At 37.5% G+C, this 25,401-nt stretch overlaps 1 protein-coding gene across 1 annotated transcript in view; it reads left to right on the top strand.

Annotated features, from left to right (window-relative positions):
• rnf213a (ring finger protein 213a) overlaps positions 1-11,844 on the top strand; it is a 306,385-nt gene extending 294,541 nt beyond the window's left edge. The window contains exon 55 of the mRNA XM_073833166.1: positions 11,785-11,844. Coding sequence (XP_073689267.1) covers positions 11,785-11,844 — 60 coding nt within the window. The remainder of the gene's footprint in view (positions 1-11,784) is intronic.
• Positions 11,845-25,401: the final 13,557 nt, after the last annotated feature.

Genomic DNA, 25,401 nt, shown 5'->3' with positions numbered 1-25,401 from the left:
GACCTCAGATGGTTCACCATTCCAGGGAAATAGCGGTGGTTGGAATCCGAGAACGCACTGGAATGGTGTGAGGCCGGTGGACGGTTGCCGCAGTGAATTTTGGGCATACTCTGCCCAGCCCAGGAACTGGTTCCAGGAGTTCTGGTGGTTGTGGCAGAAGGTCCGGAGGAACCGCCCCACTTCCTGGATTTTCCTCTCCGTCTGGCCATTGGACTGCGGATGATAGCCAGAGGAGAGGCTGACGGTCACACCTAGGAGACGGAAGAAGGATTTCCATAGACGGGAGATAAACTGAGGACCGCGGTCCGATACAATATCCTCAGGTATTCCATACTGACGGAAGACGTGATTGAACAGGAGTTGGGCTGCTTCAAAGGCAGTGGGTAGTCCTTTCAGGGGCAGTAACTTGCAGAACTTGGAGAATCGATCCACTATGACAAAGATGCAGGTGTTTTCATCCGATGCTGGTAAGTCCGTCATAAAATCCACTCCCAGGTGTGACCAGGGGCGGTTCGGGATTGGCAAGGGATGGAGTTTACCTGCGGGCAAATGCCTGGGACTTTTGGACATGGCACACTCCTTGCACCCCTGGATGAACCGCTGCACATCCCTTGCCATCCCAGGCCACCAGAAGCGCTCGGATAGCAGCGAGAGGGTGTTGTTGGTCCCGGGATGTCCAGTGCCCAGGGAAGTGTGGATGGAGCGAATGAGATCTACCCGTTGTGTCCTAGGAATGTAACGTCGATCAGGAGGGCAGCCCGGCGGAGGGCGAGGAGCAGGAGTAGCGACACTAGGGGGAGCAGACCATTCGATGGGGTTGATGAAGATGTCTTGTGGGAGGATATTGCTGGGAGGTTCAGTGGAATCAGTGGAGTCGTGGATTCTAGACAGGGCATCTGCTCTTATATTTTTTGGACCGGGACGATAGGAGATGGAGAAGTGGAACCTTGAAAAGAACAGTGCCCACCTGGCCTGACGTGGGCACAGCCTTTTTGCATCACGGAGGTATTGGAGGTTTTTATGATCTGTGAGTACCAGGAAAGGATGATTGGCTCCCTCCAACCAGTGTCGCCACTCCTCCAGGGCGAGCTTGATGGCGAGAAGTTCCCGGTTGCCGATGTCATAGTTCTTCTCCGCCGGGCTGAACTTCCGGGAGAAGTAGGCACATGGATGGAGTAAACGTGGAGTTCCGTGATGTTGGGAGAGAACCGCTCCGACTCCCGAGGTAGATGCATCCACCTCCACCACGAAAGGAAGGTCTGGATCTGGATGGCGCAGAATAGGAGTCTGGGTGAAGGCGTCCTTGAGGGATTGGAAGGCTGCGGCGGCTTCGGGGTTCCAGGTAAGTTTAGTTGGTTTTCCTTTGAGTAGGTTGGTTAATGGAGTTGTGATGATACTATAACCTTGAATGAAACGGCGGTAGAAATTAGCAAAACCGAGGAATCTCTGGAGTTCTTTGACAGAAGAGGGTTTAGGCCAGGACATGACAGATGACACCTTCCTCTCGTCCATACGAATACCCTCACGGTCGATGATGTATCCCAGGAATTGAACGGATGGAAGGTGGAATGAACATTTTTCTGCTTTCAAGAAGAGTTGGTGTTCCCTGAGTTTCTGGAGGACCTCCGCAACGTGGTGGATGTGTTCAGTCTCACTCCGGGAGTAGATGAGGATATCGTCAATGTAGACAATTACTGACCGATGGAGAAACTCCCGGAGGACTTCATGCATGAAGTTTTGGAATACGGAAGGGGCGTTGACCAGGCCATAGGGCATGACGCAATACTCATAGTGGCCTGTAGGGGTCACGAAGGCCGTCTTCCACTCATCCCCCTTCCGTATTCTCACCAGATTGTAAGCGCTGCGGAGGTCCAATTTCGTGAAGATGGTGGCTGACCGGAGTTGTTCGAGGGCCGCTGGGACGAGAGGAAGGGGATATTTGAACTTGACTGTGGCTTGATTCAGGATGCGGTAGTCAATACACGGCCGCAGCCCTCCATCCTTTTTCGCCACGAAAAAGAAGCTGGATGCAGCGGGAGAAGTGGAGGGACGAATGTATCCTTGCTGGAGAGCCTCGTGAATATACTCCTCCATGGCCTTAGTCTCCGGAAGTGACAACGGGTAGATCCTTCCTCTGGGCAAAGGAGCATCAGGAATCAGGTCTATGGCGCAGTCCCATGGCCGATGGGGAGGTAGCTGGGAAGCTCTCTTGGGGCAGAAGACGTCCTGGAAAGAGGAGTAGGTATCCGGAACCTCGGTGGATCGTTGCTCCAAAGGGCTCTCGATGGATGTGGCGCAGACAGGAATGGGTCTTGGTATAGGGCGTGGAGCTTCTGGAAAGCACTCTGGAAAACAGTCATGACCCCACCGGATTACCTCTCCATTGCCCCAAGAGATGATGGGATTGTGCTTCACCAGCCACGGGCGCCCCAAGATGATGTCCATGGTGGCCCCCTCCAGAACCAGAAGTTGGATGAGTTCTTGGTGAAGAGCTCCTATCTGAAGGTGGATGGGTTGGCATTTACGATGGATACGGGGTCGTGCTGTGATGGAACGTGTTATGGGCTGAATCTGGTAGACGCTCGACGAAGCTTCGGTTCGGAGCTGTAACTGGCGACAGAGGCTCCCCGAGATGAAGTTCCCCGCTGACCCGGAGTCGATGAGAGCGTGGGCTATGACAGAAGATGTGGAGGTGGTTAACTGAACACATGTAGACAGAGGATACATCTTTTCAACTTCGGATTGGATGACACTCACCGCGGTAGGAACAGGACGAAGGGGGCATTTCATCCGAACATGCCCACTGGCTCCACAATAGAGACACAGACCCCGGGTCAGCCTTCTCTGTCGCTCAGCGGATGATAGTCTACCAGATTCAAGTATCATCGGCTCTGGTTCTGGAGGGCTAGCGGTCTCCACTGGGCGGAGGAGTGCATTAGGAGAGACATCGGAGAGAGTATGATATGATTGCATGCGGTCAGAACATCTGATGGATTGCTGTATGAAACGCTCCAGACCCATAGCGTCATCCAACGCAGCTAGTTGGAGGCGAAGACGGGGTTCGAGCCCGAGACGATAGGTGGTCAGCAACGACCGCTCGTTCCATCCACTGGCAGCGGCTAGGGTTCGAAACCGTAAAGCATACTCATGAGTGGACATCGATCCTTGTGATAAGTGATAGAGCTGCTCACCCGCTGATACTTCCCCGTCTGTACGGTTGAACACCTCTTTGAAGTGATTGATGAATGCCTGGATGGAACGAGTGGTCGGCCCGCTTTGCTGCCACATCGATTCGGCCCACTTCAAAGCTGGTCCTGTGAGAAGAGAGGTGATAAACGCTATTTTAGACTGGTCTGTAGGATAGAGCGCTGGTTGCATAGTAAAGACAAGAGAACATTGCAGTAGAAATCCATTGCACTCCTCCGCCCCGCCAGCGTAGGGCGCTGGTCGGGCCATGGGACTGGATGGTGGTTCCGAAGAAGTGCATGGAGGTACGGGTGCCGGTGGTGCGGAAGGGGTGACAGATGGGGATGACAACAAAACCTTCCGCAGATTATCCACCAGTTCCTGGAATGGATCCTGAGCACTCATGCTGCTTACTGTTATGGTCCGGGCTTCTGTTATGAAGCAGACGGGACAAGAAGGTAAGTGTTATACAAATGGTGTTTTATTTATACAAGCAGCAGTGCCGGAGGTGAATGGTGAGTTCGTGAAGGTGAGCAAGACTTGAAGTGATGAATACTGAGCTGGATGGTAACGTGAAGAGAGTAACAGGTCCTTTCCGTTTTAGGTGGCGAGACTGGAGGATTCCAAGAACGAAAGCCAGAGGGGTTCAGAGAGTTCGTGGATCCACCACCCTCCGCTGACGCGGAAGTCAGCTTACGGCCACACACCGCTAATGACAGGATACTGAGAAGACACAGAGGACTGGCGCTTGGAAGACTGGAACGAGACAGAGATAAGGTAAGTACAATTGGGTAAGTAACCTCGATAGTGATACTCGCCAAGAGTTACTGGAAGTCCGCTTTCTCTGGAACGAGCCCGGACAATGAGTGGTGTGTGGAGAGTGTCTTTTATGTGTTGGTGATGATTACGTGCAGGTGTTCATATATCAATACTCAGGTGACGGTGATCTGGGAGTGATTGTGGGTGCAGAACCTGACCAATCCGTGACAGAATGTAATTGTTGTAATAATAAATAATCATTCAATATAAGAATTCATCTTTTCAAACCTAACATTTTTACACTCTTTGTAATAGTAAAAACCAGCTAAAGTGGCTTCGAATGCATAGGTAACATCCTGACTGATGTGTATTGTCTCTTGTCTTTCTCAGTTTGTTGTCTGGTGTTTTTCTTTATGATCATGGTGCTGCTATTGATTCTGTACCGGAAGGTTCCTCTCTGCTGCAAAATGAGGGTTTATCAGGAATCTCGTACTGACATGGTAAGTTTCATTGCTGCACTTTCAAGACTTCAGTTCTTAGTTAAGCTTCATTGAGCATCAACTCTGCCTCAGATGTTTCTCCTAAAAAAAGGAGAAAGACACAAATGATGTATGGTTTGTTTAGGATATGACAATATTTGGCAAGAGATACAACTATTTAAAAATATGAGGGTGCAAAAAAAATCTAAATATCGGACTTAAAGTTGTCCAAATGAAGTTCTTAGCAATGCATATTACTAATCAAAAGTTAAGTTTTAATATAGTTATGATAGAAAATGTACAAAATATCTTCATGGAACATGATCTTTACTTAATATCCTAATGACTTTTGGGATAAAAGAAAAATCGATAGCTTGACCCATATAATGTGTTTTTGCCTATTGCTACAAATATACCTGTGCGACTCATCATGACTGGTTTTGTGGTCCAGGGTCACAAACTATCTGCAAGTGCACGTCTTTCCCACAAAAGTGGAGAAAAAGTATCGAATGCTGTTAAAGAGTTACGTGCGACCTGGTTTGATCATTTTGCAAATGGAGAACGTCGTCTACTGTTTGAGTTATCAATGTTTGGTACACTCACACACAAACAGAGATTACATATTATCTTTTTTCCTAACTGTGGTAAACTTTCAAGAGCTTCATCATGTGCTGTGCCAAACACTGTGACTCAGCACATGGGGAGCTTCAGCTGTCATCGTAAGCAAAATAATAGATCTTATACAACATAAACAAGAAGTCACTATAAAAGTTAAAAATGTAGTCAAAGATTTACCTGTTCAGTTTTGAAGAACTACGCTCTTAAAAATAAAGGTGCTTCACAATGCTATAGAAGAACCCTTTTTGTCTTAATGGTTCTATAAAGGTTCTTTGTGGTGAAAGAAGGTTCTTCAGATTAAAAAAGGCAAGAAAGTGATGGTTTGAAAAGCATCTTTGACTGAATGGTTCTTTGTGGAACCAAAAATGGTTCTTCTATGGCATTGCTGTGAAGAACCTTTTATTTTTAAGAGTGTAAGACGTAGTAATCTTAGACCTGACATACAAATCTGAATCTTTTACAGTGAAGAGCACAAACTGTCCGGATTCATGTGAGTCAGTTGTCTGAAACATCTAAACATGTTCTGTTAGAGAGGAGTACAAACAGTGTGACTGTTACCCTGACTATGACAGTTACGAAGTTACACAGTAATCAGATATTAAACTCGAGTGGAGGAGTACCAGTGCGAAGATGTTTGCCCTCGCACACCTTCACATGCTTAAAAAAAACATATGGAACCAATGGAAAAATACACTAAAGAGTTTAGAGTTTAAAAATAAAGGTGCTTTAAAAGGTTCTTCACAGTGATACCATAGAAGAACCATTTTTGGTTCCACAAAGAACCATTCAGTCAAAGGTTCTTTGAAGAACCGTCTATTACTTACCTTTTTAGAATCTGAAGAACCTTCTTTCACCACAAAGAACCTTCTATGGTTCTTTAGATGTTAAAGGTTCTTTATGGAACCATTTAGACATAAAAGGTTCTTCTATGGCATCGTGAATCACCTTTATTTTTAAGAGTGTACTAGAGTTAATGAACAATAAACAATACATTACACTATTTAATAATCTTTTTTATTGTTACAGTTGTTAATAAAAATACAGTCGTTCATTGTTTGTTCATGTTAGTTCTCAGTGCATTAACTAATGTTAACAAACACAACTTGTGATTAATTACTAGCTACTAATTACATTCAACAGTGCAATTAGAGTACTAAGTGATTGTCCTCTCTGAAAAGTATTGCATTACTTACAACCAGTTACTTTATAAATCCAAAATCGACCTTAAAGGAGTAGTAGATAATGTACTCGCCCCCTTGTCATCCAAGATGTTCATGTCTTTCTTTCTTCAGTCGTAAAGAAATTATGTTTTTTGAGGAAAACATTTGAGGATTTCTCTCCATATAATGGACTTCTATGGTGCCCCTGAGTTTGAACTTCCAAAATGTAGCTTCAAATGGCTCTAAACCATCACAGCTGAGAAAAGACGGGTCTTATCTAGCAAAACGGATATAAAAAAAAAGACAATTTATATACTTTTAACATCAAATGCTCGTCTTGTCTAGCTCTGTGTGTACTCTGTGTAGAGAATAAAAAGTATATAAATTGTTTATATGTTTTATTGTATATGTTTTTAGAAAATAACAGATCGTTTTGCTAGATAAGACCCTTCTTTACTCAGCTGTAATCGTTTAGAGACATTTGAAGCTTCATTTTGGAAGTTCAAACTTGGGGGCACCACAGAAGTCCATTATATGGAGAGAAATCCTGAAATTTCTTTACGACTGAAGAAAGAAAGACATGAACATCTTGGATGAAGGAGGGTGAGTACATTATCTGTACATTTTTACCCCTTTAACTAGTTGAAAAATAGATATGAAACGAAAAATAAATCATATAAAATTGCATAAATTATTCTTCGTATTCTATCAACGAATTTAAAGGGAGACGGTTACATATATTTTAACATTAGATGTTAAATCCACTCTTGTTATAGTCTACACAGTATTTAATGTAACTGTAACTGTAATTAACTTACAGAAAAACTAAAAGTAATCCCTTTACTTTTTCATGGAAAAGGTAATTAAGTTACAGTAATTAATTACTTAGCTATGAATTTCACTCAATACTGCTTTTTAAAAATATACTTTTAAGATTAGATTAGATTTGTGCAACAAATTGTAATTCTTTATCTAAAGGTTGGAGAAAAAAATGTCTAAAATGTTATTTTATGACTTAAGAGACTTTTTATAGTTGAAGTATCAGTTCGCCTCAGATGTGTCTCCTAAAATTCATACTGCAATCTCTGATATTATATTTTGGCAAATTTAAGCACAGTTTGAGACGATTTGTAGTGGAGAAGTGTGAATTCAACTGATTGGATTTAAACATGTAAAAGTCTTAAACAGGTATTGAAAGATCAAAACTATTAATGGTAACTGAAAATATTATTGAATTATTGAAGCTTTCCATTGATGTGTAGTTTGTTGGGATCAGACAATATTTAGCTGAGATGTTTAAATATTTGATATTTGACAATACTGCCCTACAAAGACAAAGTGCAGTAACTACGCCAACACTGAAACTGAGAAAAATGCCTTTGAAGTTTTTACACCATATATGGTATTAGTTTGGGTTTTGTAGTTACTGCAATTTTGACACTTTCTTTTCTCTGAAACGGGACAAAATTGAACCAAGAGACTTTGCCGCAAGACAAAACGGTTGTCGCAACGCCCATTTTAAGCCTTAACTCAATTTTGACCAAATGTGGAGTTACTGCACTTTGCCTTTGGAGGGCAGAATACTTGGCAAATGTGCGTGGCATTTGGATATTTTAATATCATTTAAAAATATGTGACCCTGTAAAAAAAACAAAAAACGTGTGACTCTGGACCACAAAATGGGTCAATTTTTTGAAAATGAGATTTATACATCATAAATAAGCTTTCCATTGATGTATGGATTTTAACTCAGAAATCTGAGGGAGCAAAAAATCTTAATATTGAGAAAATTGCCTTTAAAGTTGTCCAAATAAAGTTCTTAGCAATGCATATCACTAATCAAAAATTAGGTTTTGATATATTTACGGTAGGAAATTTACAAAGTATCTTCATGGAACATGATCTTTCCTTAATATCCTAATGATTTTTGGCATAAAAGAAAAATCGAACAGTTTGACCCATACAATTGTTGGCTATTGCTACAAATATACCCGTACTACTTAAGACAAATTTTTGTATTATTTTTTTCACTAGGGTTTGTAAAATATAAACACACACACTTACACACATATAGAAATTTTTGTGGATTTCTATAAGGTGTCTAGCCCTCAGGATGTGGGTCGTGCAAGCAGATGTTAGATTAGTCTGAGAGCGTAACGTTTATCTGCTGTGTCCTGGTCGTAAAGCAGATCCCTCACACTTTGTGTGTTACCCTCAAGTCATACCTCATCCTCTGCATTTCCTTTTCCTGTTCACTTTCAACCTTAACCGATCCCCCCGGAGCACTTAAACCTTATCTTAGAAACACAGGGAAACTGCCTCCACATTTTTCCTCCCACAAAGAGGAAATGCAAAAACATGTCTGTTAGTTAAACTGTGGTGAAGATAGATGTGAGGTACTGGTTAAATGAGGCACAGAAGAGGTTTGTGATGAAATCACCTTCTCTTTGAACCACATACACACAATAATATTTAAGGAGTGACCACCATATTTAAATCAGGGAGATTTTAGATCGACCCTGATCAAACACAACTGAACCATGGCTTCAGTGTTACCGTCATTAGAGGGATAGTTCACCCAAAAATGAGAATTCTGTCATTAATTATGCAATTACAAACCCATAAGACCTTCGTTCATTTTCAGAGCACAAATTAAGATATTTTTGACGAAACCCAAGAGCTTTCTGACACTGCATAGACAGCAAAACAACTGACACGTTCAAGACATTTTAACAACTAATGGTGTTTTATGTTTTGTCAATATTATGCTCTTTAAAGTTGTGAAGAAACAGAAGAAGCAACATTGCCTTTCTTCCAATGGATTGCTTGTTGATTGAATAGAGGCAGATCTGAATTTGAGCTTGCGAGGAGTTTAGGTAGACTAAATGATTGTAGAAGCCAATTAGGATTTTCCTTGTGGATAATTATATGAAAGAAATATTCATATATATTTACATTCAATCTTAAAAATAAAGGTTCTTCACTGGCATCTGTGGTTCCATGAAGAACCTTCAACATCCATGTAACCTTTCCATTCCACAAAAGGTTCTTTAGATTATTCTGATGTTTTTTTATATTAGGAAAAACAGACTAGTTCACTTGCAGAATGGAAATTTCCTGATAATTTACTCACCCCCATGTCAACTAAGATGTTCATGTCTTTCTATCTTCAGACGAAAAGAAATGAAGGTTTTTGAGGAAAACATTCCAGGATTTTTCTCCATATAGTGGACTTCAATGGTGCTCAATGGAATGAAGGTTGAAAATGCAGTTCGAATGGAGCTTCAAAGTGTTCCAAACAATCCCAGACAAGGAATAAGTGTCTTATCTAGTGTTACGATTGGCCATTTTCTAAGAAAAATACAAATTTATATACTTTTTAACCACAATGCTCATCTTGCACTAGCTCGACTTTAGTCATTACGTAATCATGTCACGCACAGTTAGTTCTCCGTTTGTGGATTTTCGTTTCAAAACTTCAACTTCAAAATTGTCCAACATCGTTGTTTTACCTGTTATTGTAAAGGGCGTTTGACTTTCTTTGCACATTCGCCCTGTAAACTCTGGGTTGGTACTTTCGCCTACACTCTTTCAAATAAAGGTGCTTCATGATGCCATAGAAGAACCTTTTTTGTCTAAATGGTTCCATAAAGAACCTTTAACATCTGAAGATCTGTTTTACAAAAGGTTCTTTGTGGTGAAAGAAGGTTTTTTCAGATTAAAAAATAAATAAAAAAGAGATGGTTCTTTAAAGAACCTTTGACTTTGTGGTTCTTTGAGGAAACAAAAATGGTTCTTCTATGGCATCGCTTGAAGAATCTATTAAAGCATCTTTATTTTTAAGAGTGTATGTCACGCATGCAAGTATTTGTGTTTAAGAAGTATATAGATTTGTATTTTTCTTAGAAAATGGCCAATCGTTTCACTAGATAAGACTCTTATTCCTTAGATGGGATCGTGTAGAGCCCTTTGAAGCTCCATTGAAACTGCAATTTGGATCTTTAACCCGTTGAGCCCCATTGAAGTACATTATATGGAGAAAAGTCCTAGAATGATTTCCTCAAAAACCTTCATTTCTTTTCTTCGCATATGTGACATAGGCGAAAGTGCCAACCTAGAGTTTACAGGGCAAACATGCAAAGAAAGTCAAACGCCCTTTACAAAAACAGGTAAAACAACAATTTTGTCCATTTTTAAAGAAAATGACAGATAATACCCTTATTCCTAGGCTGGGATCGTGTGGAGCTTTTTGAAGCTGCATTGAAACTGCAGTTTGGACCTTCAACCCGTTGATCCCCATTGAAGTCCACTATACAGAGAAAAATCCTGGAATGTTTTCCTCAAAAACCTTAATTTCTTTTTGACTAAAGAAAGAAAGACATGAACATCTTGGAAGACATGAGGGTTAGAGTAAATTATAAGGAAATGTTCATTCTGAAAGTGAACTATTCACTAAACTGTTCTCTAAAAGGATCTTTGGAGAACCAAAAATGGTTCTTCTAAGCCAAGGCATCACAGAGAATACACCCTTTTATTTTAAGAGTGTTGCAAGCTAAACTCTTTCTTCAACTCTTATGGAAACATCATTCATTTTGAGACATATACATCCTCTTCCTGAGGTGTCTTCACCATCTGATCGTTATAGGTCCTGTGTTTTGGTGGGGGGGGATCAGAAAAGACAAAGCTTTTACTTTAGGTCAGGCACTGAAAAAGGCACGCTGCTGAAGAGGTCCTCCCCCGACTTCAGGACTGATTTTACACGCTTTTGCTTTTTCACACTGCCTGAATCAGAGGACCAAACAAAGGAACGTCTCTCTTTTTTTAGGGGGACTCAGAGACTGTTGAAAGTGCAAACCAGCGAGGGAAGGTGACCTCCTGACCTCACATTTACTAAACGTGTCTCTCAGAGTCCCGAATGGGAGGGGTGATGGGAAAGGTCAAAATACGTCACCATGAGTGATGTCAGAGCTGTCAGGAACCCTGCGTTGTGTACAAGTCCTCACCAGTGCCACAGATTAGGGACCAAGCTTTATTTAGGAATGAAATTGCCTATTAGAAATTATTATCAGGGGCATTTTTTACCTTTCAGAAGACACTTTTTTAAACAATTGTTATGAAAATGTTTATTTCTTCAAGTACGGTAATAAAAACTAATATGGCTGTTTATTATAAAATCAAATCTGTATTAATGTGTGTGTGTGTGTGTGTGTGTGTGTGTGTCTATATATATATATAAAATCCAAAATATAATTTCCTTTTCTTTTAATTTTTAACTGTATCATGCTTTGACGTTTCGTCACTTACCATGACATTTTGCCTCAAGCTCTGGTTAACCCTTCTCTGCATGTTTTGGCCACCTACTGCACTGACATCTGACTTGTAGCACTGTCTGTGTGACATGTGGGCCTATAAAACAGAGTGCAATCGTTTACTAGTACCTGCCACAGAAACAAGGGTGCAAAACAGAGGCAGACCTTTAAAACGCCAGTGTGGGGTTTGTTACTCAGGGCCCTGATGACGCAGTAAGACGCTGCATTGTCCCGGGACACAAAGGCTTCTATTTAGGTGTGGGGTAATCACAGAGTGTCAGGCTGGGCTGGAGGAATTCCTCGGCCTCATGCGGGTCCGCCTGCCTAATCTAGCCGTGGATGGGAGGGGAGGCCGTGGAGGAAGTTGCTTGGTGGTCCTTCTCTTTAGCAACATAATTTATGGCCATCCAGAGGTCTGTCTCTAACATTGGAGATTTAGGAAGAGGAGGAGAGACATTACAGAAACAAAGAAGAGGGTGTGAGACTTTAAGTCATGATTGGTGATGGTTTGACATGCAGTCAATATGAAAACATCGTAACCGCTGGTGCTGGTGGTTCAGCTCTGGAAAATTAACAATGACTGTATAATTTTGAGAACCATCTTTTCACACTGAGGACAACTGAGGGACTCATATGCAACTATTACGGAGGGTTCAAATGCTCACTGATGCTTCAGAAGGAAAAAAAACATGCGAAAAAGCTGGGGGGTGAAAACTTTTGAACAGAATGAAGATGTGTAATTTTTTCTCATTTTGCCTAAAAATCATATTTTTTGTCATTTAGTACTGCCCTTCAGAAGCTACAGAAGATATTTACATCATGTTTTCCAGAAGACAAAATTAATAATTTACCTTGATCTTCAAATTCCAAAAGTTTTCACCCCCAACTCTTAATGCATTGTTTTTTTCTTCTGAAGCATCAGTTTGTGTTTGAACCTTCTGTAATAGTTGCATATGAGTCCCTCAGTTGTCAAAAGATGAGATCTCAAAATCAAACAGTCATTGTTGGAAAGGGTTCAAATACACAAAAATGCTGGAAAGCCAAAGAATTTGTGGGACCTGAAGGATTTTTTAGGTGGTTTAACTGTTCCTGACAAACAAGGGACTCATGAACAACTATCACTAAACAAAAAAATAAAACTGTATTAAGAATCAAGCGTATGTAAACTTTTGAATGCGGCCATTTTTATAAATTCAACTATCATTTTCCCTTTTGGACTATATGTAAACATCTTTTATTATATTATTCAGATGATATCAGAAATGTTATATTAACAGAAATGTTTTATTTCTTGACTGAACAGGAATCTCCTCCTCAATACTACAACAGCAGACAGACACTGGTCGGTTCATCTGACGCTGAGCAAACACATGACACTGGTCTTGATAATGTGAATGCACAGGTAAGCACTTTCAGTAGGAACTGTTTAAGAATATGAATGAATCGATATTCTTTAACACAGTAGTTTGCCCATAATTAAATATGCCTTCATTTACTCACCTTCATGTTGTTAGAAACATGTACTGTACAACCAATAGGCACCAAAAACTGAATTGTCTAGAAGAAAGAAATGAATACAAGTTTGGAACAACATGAGAGTGAAATTATTTAGAAATAGAGACAATATCATGTGTTTATATTGTGTTTCTGCCTGTGCTTTTCAGTCGGGCTCGTTGTTCCTCATTGGTGTGCCGAGCAGCTACTACCTTTCCTCACTGGAGCCTCCTCTTCCTCGCCTGCCCTCGTATGAGAGTGTACGCAAGAAAGACAGACAGCGGCAGATCCACATGATGATCGCTGACCGCTTCGGCCTGAACGGATCTGTTGTGACAGAGGTGACTTATTTTGCTTCAGTATTAATCTACCATTGCCATGCCATTTTACTATTCTCAAAGTAAAAAACCTCTTTGTCAATTTAGGCACTTTCCCAATATATAGTGACTTCATCTAAAAACATACACTTAAAGTTTACATCAGTCCAACCTGTTCTCATGACGAAAATGTACCACTGGGAACTTTTTCACAAGCTGAAATACGCCATGTACGTTTCGTGACATATTCAATGTGAAATGTCCACTAAATGGTGTTAAAAGAGTGTTCGGTTTCTTCCCCAGAACAGATGAACGTACATATGATACGTTTTATGCGATGTTGGTTTTGTATGTGTCACTGCAGTTCTGATTGAAATGTCCGTTGAGTGGCGCTATAACTCTAATGCTCTGGGATGATTTAAAATGATGTACCATCTGCACTACACATAACCAACCTGTATGAACAAAAGTGAATGTGATGTAAAAACACAATTGCAAACATGCCGTTTTAGCTTGTTTTTCTCTCTTTCGCCTTTCAGCTCTTTTATCGTTAGTCATGTTCTTCATGTGATTTGTACCCAAAGATTCAGCATAGTCCAATTGTGTGCTGGCTGAGCTACCAAGCAAGCTTCTTATCCTGGAAAACGAAAACGATTATAACTGTGTACGAAAACGATTACAAGTGCTCGCTGTTAGTGTTCATTTCTGTTGGAAACTGCAGTGATGTGTACAGTTGAGGTCAAAAGATTATATCCCCATTTCAGAATCTGCAAAATGGTAATTATTCGACTAAAAAAGGAGGGATCATACAAAATGCATGTAATTGTTTATTTAGTACTGATCTGAATAAGATATGTCACATAAAAAGATACATACAGTCCACAAGAGAACATACTAGTTGAATTTATTAAAAAAAAACCTTGTTCAAAAGTTTACATTCCCTTGATTCTTACCTGATCCACAGCTGTGTTTTTTTAGTGTTCATGAGTCCTGAGTTTGTCCTGAACAGTTAAACTGCCTGCTGTTCTTCAGAAAAATCCTTCAGGTCCCACATCTTCTTTGGTTTTCAAGCATTTTTGAGTATTTGAATCCTTTCCAATAGTGACTGTATGATTTTGAGATCCTGAGGGACTCATATGCAACTATTACAGAAGGTTCAAAGCTCACTGATGCTCCAGAAGGAAAAAAACTTGCATTAAAAGCTTGGGGTGAAAACCTTTTGAATTTGAAGATCAGGGAAAATGTAACTTATTTTGTCTTCTGGGAAACATGTAACTATTGCAAGAAAAAAAAGTCAGAATTGAATCCACAGTTCTAACTTTATATCTAGCGATTCTGACTTTATAACTTGGAATTGTGCTTTTATATCTCATAATTCTGAAAAAAAAGTCATAATTGCGAAATGTAAACTCGAAATTGCAGCAAAAAAGTCAGAATTGTGAGATAAAAAGTCACAAATAACTTTTTTATTTTTTATTTAGTGGCAGAAACATGCTTCCAAAGTTCTTTTCATCTGTGAATCATAAAAAATTAAATGACAGTTTCCATAGGGCAACTGTTTTCAACGTTGATAATAATCAGAAATGTTTCTTGAGCAGCAAATCAGCATATTAGAATGATTTCTTTAGGATATTGAGATTTGATCACAAAAATAAATCACATTTTAACAGATATTCACATAGAAATCAGCTATTATTTTCTAAACATCTTATGTGAAATGTCTTTTTCAGGTCAGTACTATTACTGCATGTAATAAAAAAATAACATGCGTTTTGTATGATCTCTCATATTTTGGTAAAGCACTTAACATTTTGCTGATTCTAAAAGGGGCATGTAAACTTTTGACCTCACTGTACTTACTGGTACATATTTTACGTCCGGTACGTTTTCATCATAAGATCAGGTAGTAACAGCCTGTCAACTACCCAAAGCTTACAAATGTCACTTTGATAAAGCCCTGCTAAAACAGTTTCATCTCTCAGCAGCTGCAGTATGACTGAATTAAATAACAATAGATTTTCAATATGAATGACCCACAATTTTCTGCTCCGTAACATGATCATATGTGAGAAACGGTCACCATTCACTCGCTGACAAACAGACATCCCTCACCTGCGCTGTTGCCATGACGCACACATGCTGCGGGCACTTCGAGGCCCTTTGATGTTGACATTGTGCCAGGAAAACGCATGAGCAGACACGCTAATGGGAATTAATGCACATCAAACATAATAAAGCGGCCTATCTTTGTAAGGTAAACATTAGCGGAGAATAAGGCTCATTGTCCGTCTGTCCTCTCCTTTACTCCCCCTGGTTTCAATGGGTGGATCGCTCGCTCGTAGGGGGCCGTCCTTCACTCATTAACCATATTATTGAGCTTAATTAGCTTGTTCTCCAACTGAGGGACAGAGTTTTGTCTGCCCTAAAATGGGCATGTTTTATGGAAGGCTGAAGAGAAGACTCTGAGCTCAAAGCTACAGAGAAAGAAGAATGAAAGAGAGATAAAATGGTGAGAGGAAGTTGCTGCAAGGTAGAAGCTGAGCCGTTATATCACCAACTAAATTTGTTTAAATAAATGTTAAGCTCTGTATATAAATGAACATAGTGCAAAGGTCCTTATCTTAGGAAATGTACTCACCTGATAAGCATTAGCAGTGTTAAATAATATTAAAATTAAATAAGAAAAACTAGATTTTTATGTTTTCTACTCCATGAAAGTCACTGAGGTCACATTTACCATTGTTAAAGGGATAGTTCACCCAAAAATGAAAATTAGCCCATTATTTACTCACCCTCAAGCCAATCTAGATGTATATGACTTTCTTTCATCTTTCAGATGAATACAATTGGAGTTATATTAAAAGATGTTCTGGCTCTTCCAAGCTTTATAATGGCAGTGAATGGCTGTTGAGATTTTGAAGTCCAATGAAGTGCATCCATCCATCATAAAAAGTACTCCACACGGTTCGGGGTGGTTAATAAAGGCCTTTTGAAGTGAGTTGATGCACTTATTTAAGGAAAATATCAATATTGGAAACTTTATAAACCGTAATCTCTAGCATTCACTAACTGGCGTACGCTCATTCACGAGAGAGTGGCAAGAAAAATGTCGAAGAAGACTGGTTTTCCTTTTCTGTAAACAAAACTCGGTTCTCGCAAGACTAGCATATTCTCATCGGAGCTCACGCTATACGTCCTACATTGAAACGCTACTGTCTCGTGAACACGCATATGATAGCGGAAACTAAAGATTAAGGTTTGTAAACATTTAAACATGGATATTTTTCTTACACAAATGCATCGATTCACTTCAGGAGGCCTTTATTAACCCCCTGGATCCGTGTGGAGTACTTTTTATAATGGATGAATGCACTTTATTGGACTTTAAAATCTCAACAGCCATTCACTGCCATTATAAAGCTTGAAAGGGTCAGCTCATTTTCTAGTTTGTCTGAAAGAAGAAATACATATACACATAGAATGGTTTGAGGGTGAGTAAATGGGGTAATTTTAATTTTTTGGTGAATTATTCCTTTAAGTAATTTCAATAGGAATCTGTGCAATCAGGTTAAGTTTGATTTCATGTGACTTTAAAGGAATAGTTCACCCAAAAATTGAACTTTGCTGAAAAATTCCTCACCCCCAATCTATCTAAGATGAGTCCAAACAGCTGATAGAAACATCACAATAAGCTACAAATAATACAATAATAATAAAAACTCCAGTCTATCAAATTTATAAAACATCTTCTGCATTTTAGTGCCACGTACAAAATAAAAAAAAAATCTAAAATTACGCAATTAAAGTTATAATATTTTGAGAATAAAGTCTAATTGTTTTGAGAATAAAGTCGAAAATGTTTCGAGAATAAAGTCTAAATGTTTCGAGAACAAAGTCTAAATGTTTCGAGAATACAGTCGAAATGTTTCGAGAATAAAGTTGAAATGTTTCGAGAATAAAGTCGAAATGTTTCGAGAATAAAGTTGAAATGTTTCGAGAATAAAGTTGAAATGTTTCGAGAATAAAGTTGAAATGTTTCGAGAATACAGTCGAAATGTTTCGAGAATAAAGTCGAAATGTTTCGAGAATAAAGTCGAAAATGTTTCGAGAATAAAGTCTAAATGTTTCGAGAACAAAGTCTAAATGTTTCGAGAACAAAGTCTAAATGTTTCGAGAACAAAGTCTAAATGTTTCGAGAATACAGTCGAAATGTTTCGAGAATAAAGTTGAAATGTTTCAAGAATAAAGTCGAAATGTTTCGAGAATAAAGTTGAAATGTTTCGAGAATAAAGTTGAAATGTTTCGAGAATACAGTCGAAATGTTTCGAGAATAAAGTCGAAATGTTTCGAGAATAAAGTCGAAAATGTTTCGAGAATAAAGTCTAAATGTTTCGAGAACAAAGTCTAAATGTTTCGAGAATAAAGTTGAAATGTTTCGAGAATACAGTCGAAATGTTTCGAGAATAAAGTCGAAATGTTTCGAGAATAAAGTCGAAAATGTTTCGAGAATAAAGTCTAAATGTTTCGAGAACAAAGTCTAAATGTTTCGAGAATACAGTCGAAATGTTTCGAGAACAAAGTTGAAATGTTTCAAGAATAAAGTCGAAATGTTTTGAGAACAAAGTCGAAATGTTTTGAGAACAAAGTCGAAAATGTTTCGAGAATAAAGTCTAAAAGTTTGAGAATAAAGTCGAAATGTTTCGAGAATACAGTCTAAATGTTTTGAGAACAAAGTCGAAATGTTTCAAGAATAAAGTTGAAATGTTTCGAGAATAAAGTTGAAATGTTTCTAGAATAAAGTTAAAATGTTTTTCGAGAATAAAGTCTAAAAGTTTGAGAACACAGTCGAAATGTTTCAAGAATAAAGTTAAAATGTTTCAAGAATAAAGATTAAATGTTTCGAGAATAAAGTCGAAATGTTTTTCGAGAATAAAGTCTAAAAGTTTGAGAATAAAGTCGAAATGTTTTTCGAGAATAAAGTCTAAAAGTTTGAGAATTTAGTCGAAATGTTTCGAGAATAAAGTCGAAATGTTTCGAGAACACAGTCGAAATGTTTCAAGAATAAAGTCGAAATGTTTCGAGAACACAGTCGAAATGTTTCGAGAATAAAGTTAAAATGTTTCGAGAATAAAGTTGAAATGTTTCGAGAATAAAGTTAAAATGTTTCGAGAATAAAGTTGAAATGTTTCGAGAATAAAGTTGAAATGTTTCGAGAATAAAGTTAAAATGTTTCGAGAATAAAGTCGAAATGTTTTTCGAGAATAAAGTCTAAAAGTTTGAGAATAAAGTCGAAATGTTTCGGGAATAAAGTCAAAATGTTTCGAGAATAAAGTTGAAATGTTTCGAGAATAAAGTTGAAATGTTTCGAGAATAAAGTTATAAAATGTTTCGAGAATAAAGTTGAAATGTTTCGAGAACAAAGTCGAAATGTTTTTCGAGAATAAAGTCTAAAAGTTTGAGAAAAAAGTCGAAATGTTTCGGGAATAAAGTCAAAATGTTTCGAGAACACAGTCGAAATGTTTCGAGAATAAAGTTAAAATATTTCGAGAATAAAGTTGAAATGTTTCAAGAATAAAGTCTAAATGTTTCGAGAACAAAGTCGAAATGTTTTTCGAGAATAAAGTCTAAAAGTTTGAGAATAAAGTCGAAATGTTTCAAGAACAGAGTCGGAATGTTACGAGGAATAAAGTCAAAATGTTTTTTGAGAATAAAGTCTAAAAGTTTCGATAATAAAGTCTAAATGTTTCGAGAATAAAGTCAAAATGTTTTTCGAGAATAAAGTCTAAAAGTTTGAGAATAAAGTCGAAATGTTTCAAGAACAAAGTTGAAATGTTACGAGGAATAAAGTCGAAATGTTTTTTTTAGAAAAAAGTCTAAAAGTTTCGATAATAAAGTCTAAATGTTTCTAGAATAAAGTCGAAATGTTTTCGAGAATAAAAGTCGAAATATTTTATGAATAAAGTCGAAATGTTTTGAGAATAAAGTCGAAATGTTTAAAGAATAAAAATCAAAATGTTTCGAGAATGAAGATGAAATGTTTCAAGAGTAAAAGTCAAAATGTTTTGAGAATAAAGTCGAAATTTTTCGAGAATAAAGTCGAAATTTTGAGAATAAAGTCAAAATATTTTGAGAATAAAGTTGAAATTTTCAGAATAAAGCTGAAATGTTTCGAGAATAGAGTTGGAACGTTTCGAGAATAAAATTCGAAATTTCAATCAAATTGCAGTCAAAATATTTTGACTTTATTCTCATCATTTCAACTTTATTCTCAAAATAATTTGACTTTAATTCTTGGAATTTCGAAATTATTCTCAAAATTTTACCACTTAAATCTCGTAATCGTACATTTTTAACGTGGCAACTAAAACGCTGTTGTATCAAAAAGCAAATCCTTCATTAAGACGTTTTTAAATTTACACTAAAGTCCTCTATACATAATATTACTTTCGCCACTTAAAAAGTCGTCTCATTTGAATAGAGAAAGAAATACGCACAGATCAAGCACTATTTACAAGCAAAAAAAAAGTCCAAAACAGTTCAAAACCAATATTTGATCAGCTGTTTGGACTGTCATTCTGACGGCACCCATTCACTGCAGTGAATTCTTTGGTGAGCAAGTGATGTAATGCTAAATTTCTCCAAATCTGTTCCTATGAAGAAACAAACAGCCTGAGGGTGAATAAAATGTCAGTAAATGTCATTTTTGCCTGAACTATTCCTTTAAGAGAATGGAGGAGTTCAGAAAACACTATAATGATAACGTCACAGAGGAACGATATCGCTGATGAACAATAATAATCTCTTAATCCTAAACTTAATACATTAAGCAACTTCCAGGATGTACTTTTGATTAAACACAAAGCAAATGTATGACATAAGCAGAATATATCAAGTACACACTGTTCATTGTGGTGTCACACGTGTGGTTTAAGTCAAGCTTTATCTCTGTGTTTTTTGTTTTGTTTTTTTGCCACAGCCGCCTCCCACATATGAGGAGAGCATTCGTCACTCCGTCCAGTCCATTGACGTCCCCTTTGACATCCTGGCACCTGAGGAGGAGCCGTCACAAACACCGGTTACAGTCTCTGAGGCCGGCACAGATTTACCTGCATATGAAGATCTACCTCAAATTTCACAAGACTCACAAGATCCTGATAACACTGTTAATTAAAGCGCAAGAATGCAATCTATCCTTAGCGGGAAATGAACAGCTGTTGAGCTGTCGCTGTCGCTGCCCTGACAGCTGATCGCTCACCCTGATGAGCCGCCCGCCGTGTGCGTGAATCTGCTGTGCTTGCAAAAGACACCGAAATAGGGAGGACTTGACCTATGCAATTACTTGCACTAGCACAATATGAGAGGAGGAGGATGTTGCATCACCACTGGACAAAAAAAGAGAAGAACAAGAATATGCAAGAATTTGAGTTCTGTCTCTGTTAATAAATGACACGAAACCACTACTATAGACTTTTCCAAGCCTATAAAATGTCAAATTGCCTCACATTCCACAATATTATATTATTTTAGATCAGAAGTGCAGAATGTTGATTTCATTTTGATTGTAAGCTATGAAAACGTTTTTTGAGTTGTTCACAACAACACTAGTGACATTTGTTAACCATAAATAGTCTACTGTGGTTTCCTGTTTAATTTTTCACAGAGGTGGCCGGTTCATCTCCTACCAAAGTAGCAGCTGATGTACTGTACTGATCTATAAGCACAAAAAGGGACATTTGAAGCCATGTTTTTGGACATTACAGGGACAATTTCTTTTTTGCAATTCTTTTAATACCGTTTCATCATATGTAGCCTAATCATCATGTGCTTTTGTATGAGAAAATTAGTTTATTTAGGTATTTTAGCCAGAGAGATTGGACATGTTTTAATTCAATTCAGTTTGTCAAACCAAAAGATGCTTTGCTGAAATCCTGTTTGTTGAATCTCTCTTTCAATTGATGAATGTGCTCGATTTTTCCACTGTGATTAAATTTGATAAATGCACAGTTTGTAAAAGTATTCCTCGACTTGTGTTTTTCGTCTGTTTTCTTCCTAAATACAGTACTTAGACTCGGAACGTATGACTTCAGATGTTTGCATTCACAAACAAAATTCAAATGACTCTAAAGGTGTTTCATGTGTAACAAGTTTTAGGTCACAGGTGTCCTGATTTTCCTCTGAACACACGTTTGCATCTTTCAAAAGAAACGTGAGAAAGATTTTCCTTAGGGCACAAAAATTAAGCAAGGACCAGAGGTCATGCTAAATAGGGTCAGATAATAACTTTTCCATTAAGAGGTAATATCTGCCCCCCGAAATTGATTTTAAGAGGCACACATTTATTATTATAATCATCATACTATGCTGTCATTAAAGTGAAATATGTCAATTCATCCAATTACTTCAATCGATATTTTAAACTGTTGTCAATATAGATCATTTATCTAAGTTATACATGTAAAGAACAGGAGCTCATAGGGCCTAATGATCATCATTGTAGCTTTTTTCTCTTTCTATTGTAATAATGATTTATAATATCGATAAAGAAAACAATAGATGTACAAATGTTTTTGTTTTGTGTCTGCAATTTGGGCACGTCACATTCTGGCTCCTGTTATAATAATTGAAACTATAAATTAATCTTTTATTTACATCATAAATTATGTTATGAGGAGGGAATTCGCGAGCGTGCGCACTCAACAAAATTCCTGCGTTTTTTTAATACTGTACATTGTGTAATTGTGCAGGGGCATTTTTTGCCCCTTTGTCTTGAATTTATGGAGCATTTTTGTTCATTTCTACTCTTTAATTTAATACTGTGGTCACAGCTAAATGAAGCCGTGTGATGATATGGTGAACCGGCATTTCGCATCGTAGCTGTTACCATATATTATATATTTTAGTATGACTGTATTGACAGTATTGACCAATCATCAGGAAGAAATCAGAACTATTGTTAAACAGGACATTCGCTCAATGATTAACAAATATGGGATTCAGATGTCTAATAAAACCAAATGTTCATTTCCGTTCAAAAGTTTGGGGTAAGATTTTATTTTAAAGACAATTACTTTTTATTCAGCAAACACTTTTATTCAGCAAAGATGCATTTAATGGATCAAAATCGATGGTAAAGTCATGAAAGTGAAGTCAAAAGTTTACATGCACCTTTCAGAATCTGCAAAATGTTAATTATTTTACCAAAATAAGAGGGATCATACAAAAGGCATGTTATTTTTTATTTAGTGCTGAATAAGATATTTCACAAAGACATTTGCAATTGCATTGAATCTATAAAAATGACCACATTCAATAGTTTACATCCCCTTGATCCTTTATACTGTGTTCTTACCTGCTGAATTATCCACAACTGTTTTTTTGTTTAGTGATAGTTGTTCATGAGTCCCTTGTTTGTCCTGAACAGTTAAACTGCCTGCTGTTCTTCAGAAAAATCTTTCAGGTCCCACAAATTCTTCAGTTTTTCAGCATTTTTGTGTATTTGAACCCTTTCCAACAATGACTGTATGACTTTAAAATCCATCTATTTCCCACTGAGGACAACTGAGGGACTCATATTCAACTATTACAGAAGGTTCAAACACTCACTGATGCTCCAGAAGGAAACAATGCGTTACAAGCTTTTGAAGTTGTTTTAACCTTTAAACTTATTTTGTCTTCTGGGAAACATGTAAGTATCTTCTGTAGCTTCTGAAGGGCAGTACTAAATATAAATATTATTTAGGCAAAATAAGAAAAATGTACACATCTTTATTCTGTTCTAAAGTTTACACCCCTGGTCAGCATCAGTGAGCGATTTGCAAAATCATACAGTCATTGTTGGAAAGAGTTCAAATACACAAAAATGCTGAAAAACCACAGAATTTGTGGGACCTGAAGGATTTTTCTGAAGTACAGTGGGCAGTTTAACTGTTCAGGACAAACATGGGACTCATAAACAACCATCACTAAACAAAAAAACACCATGGATCATTCAGGTAACAGCACAGTATTAAGAATCAAGTGTGCGTAAACTTTTGAACAGGGTAACTTTTATAAAATCAACTACTATTTTCTCTTGTGTACTATATGTAAACATCTTTAATGTGAAATATCTTATTCAGGTCAGTACTAAATAAAAAATAACATGTGTTTCATATGATCCCTCTTATTTTGGTAAAATAATTAACATTTTGCAGATTGTAAACTTTTGACTTCAACTTTATGATGTAGCCTATAATGTGACACAATATTTCTATTTCAAACAAAAACTGTTTTTGAAGTCTTTAATTATCAAAAAAGTTATGTTTTCCACAAAATATAAAGCAGCACAACTGTTTTCAACGCCGATAAACACTAATAAATGTTTCTTGAGCATCAAATTGGCTTACTTGATTTATGAAGCATCATGTGACTTTGCATCACAAGAACATATTACATTTTTCAATATATTATAACAAAAAACAGCTTAAAATTGTAATAATATTTCACAATATTACTGTTTTTACTGTATTTCTAAACAAACATTAACAACAGAAACTAAAAATTTCATCGTCATTATTGTATTGTGAAAAAACATTTTGATATAGTTTATTTCTTAATCTGCTGGATACTCAAGTAGTGAAATTGTGTCTTCTAGTGGTCATTTTATGAAACAGCAACTTTAACAACCCTAACTAAAACAGATAATCCCTTTTGCCATTCACTTACCTGCAACCAAATGAGTTTTGAATGCGGTTTAAAGCGTAACTCTTCAGCTCCTATAGTGTCTTAATTGTCGAAGTCCTGCTGAGAGGAACAACGGAGGCCTGTCTTCAGTTCGTTAAGCAGCACAGCTGGAGCCTGAATCTCCACACACACACACACACACACACACACACACACACACACACACACACACACACACACACACACACACACAGAGAGAGTATAAGACATGTGTATGTTTTAAAATAAAAGTATTCAAATATTCCATTTATTTTTAATGTATGCGAAGGAGCTTGTGTCAGACACAAAGTTGATAATTCCTTTTTGAGTTGTATCTTACGGTGCCCGCCAGGGGACACCTTCGGTTCACTTATGTTTGTCGTGGCCACGACATATAAACTCGTGGGAACATGATATTATGTTGTGGCCACGAGATATTAATTCGTGGGAACGTCATATTAACTCGTGGGAACGTGATATTATGTCGTGGCCACGAGATCATTTTGTCGAGGTAACGACATCCTTATGTCGTGGCCACAAGATGCGATGATGAGGGAACGAGATCCATTTCTCGTGGCCACGACTTATTATGTTGAGGAAACAACATGCATTTCTCGTGGGCACGAGTTTTAATGCATAAACAAACCTGCGTGACCATAGTAACCCAGGATTAGCCTATCAGAGATAGGTTTATTAATATTTTATTTTTAATTAAGAAATTATTATATTAATTGTTACAGAAATTAATACAATATTAAATTATTATATTAACAATGGGCGATGCTGTATATGCGAATGCTGATGCTGTCTGTGCGCGATGTAGACAGTATATTCAAAAGTTTATCATGAATAAATATTACATAAAGTACATCAAATAAAATAGCCCTACAGGAAACATTTTATCCCACAGTCTTGTCCATTAACTGATCCTCCTCTTTCCGTAATATTTTTATTATTCGTTTATATTCGTTATTTCCCCCTTCATTTCGATCTCCTTAACGTTCTGAATGTAGGTTCTATGACTGGGATTTTTTCAGTTCAAAGGCTGAATTTAACATATATTGTATTTTATTTAGTCTAATTAATAGACAAATATAGTGTTTCAGTGAAGAGTGAATTATTCACGTAGTTTCATTTGGAAATCATTTATCGTCACATCGTAAAATAGGCCTATTTTATTTTATTTTTATTTTTAATAATTTCTATTATTATTAATTATTATAATTAGCCCATTATTGTAGGCCTATATATTTATCTATTTTCGTTTATATTCGTTTTCCCCCTTCATTTTCATCTCTTTACTTAACGTATATGGAAATGATAGGCTACTGTAAATGCTTGACATGACTGATTTTGACTGGAATGTAGTTTAAAGGTT

This window comes from Garra rufa, chromosome 1, assembly GCF_049309525.1.
Source record: "Garra rufa chromosome 1, GarRuf1.0, whole genome shotgun sequence".
NCBI lineage: Eukaryota > Metazoa > Chordata > Actinopteri > Cypriniformes > Cyprinidae > Garra > Garra rufa.
This window is presented reverse-complemented; position numbering and strand designations above follow the sequence as displayed.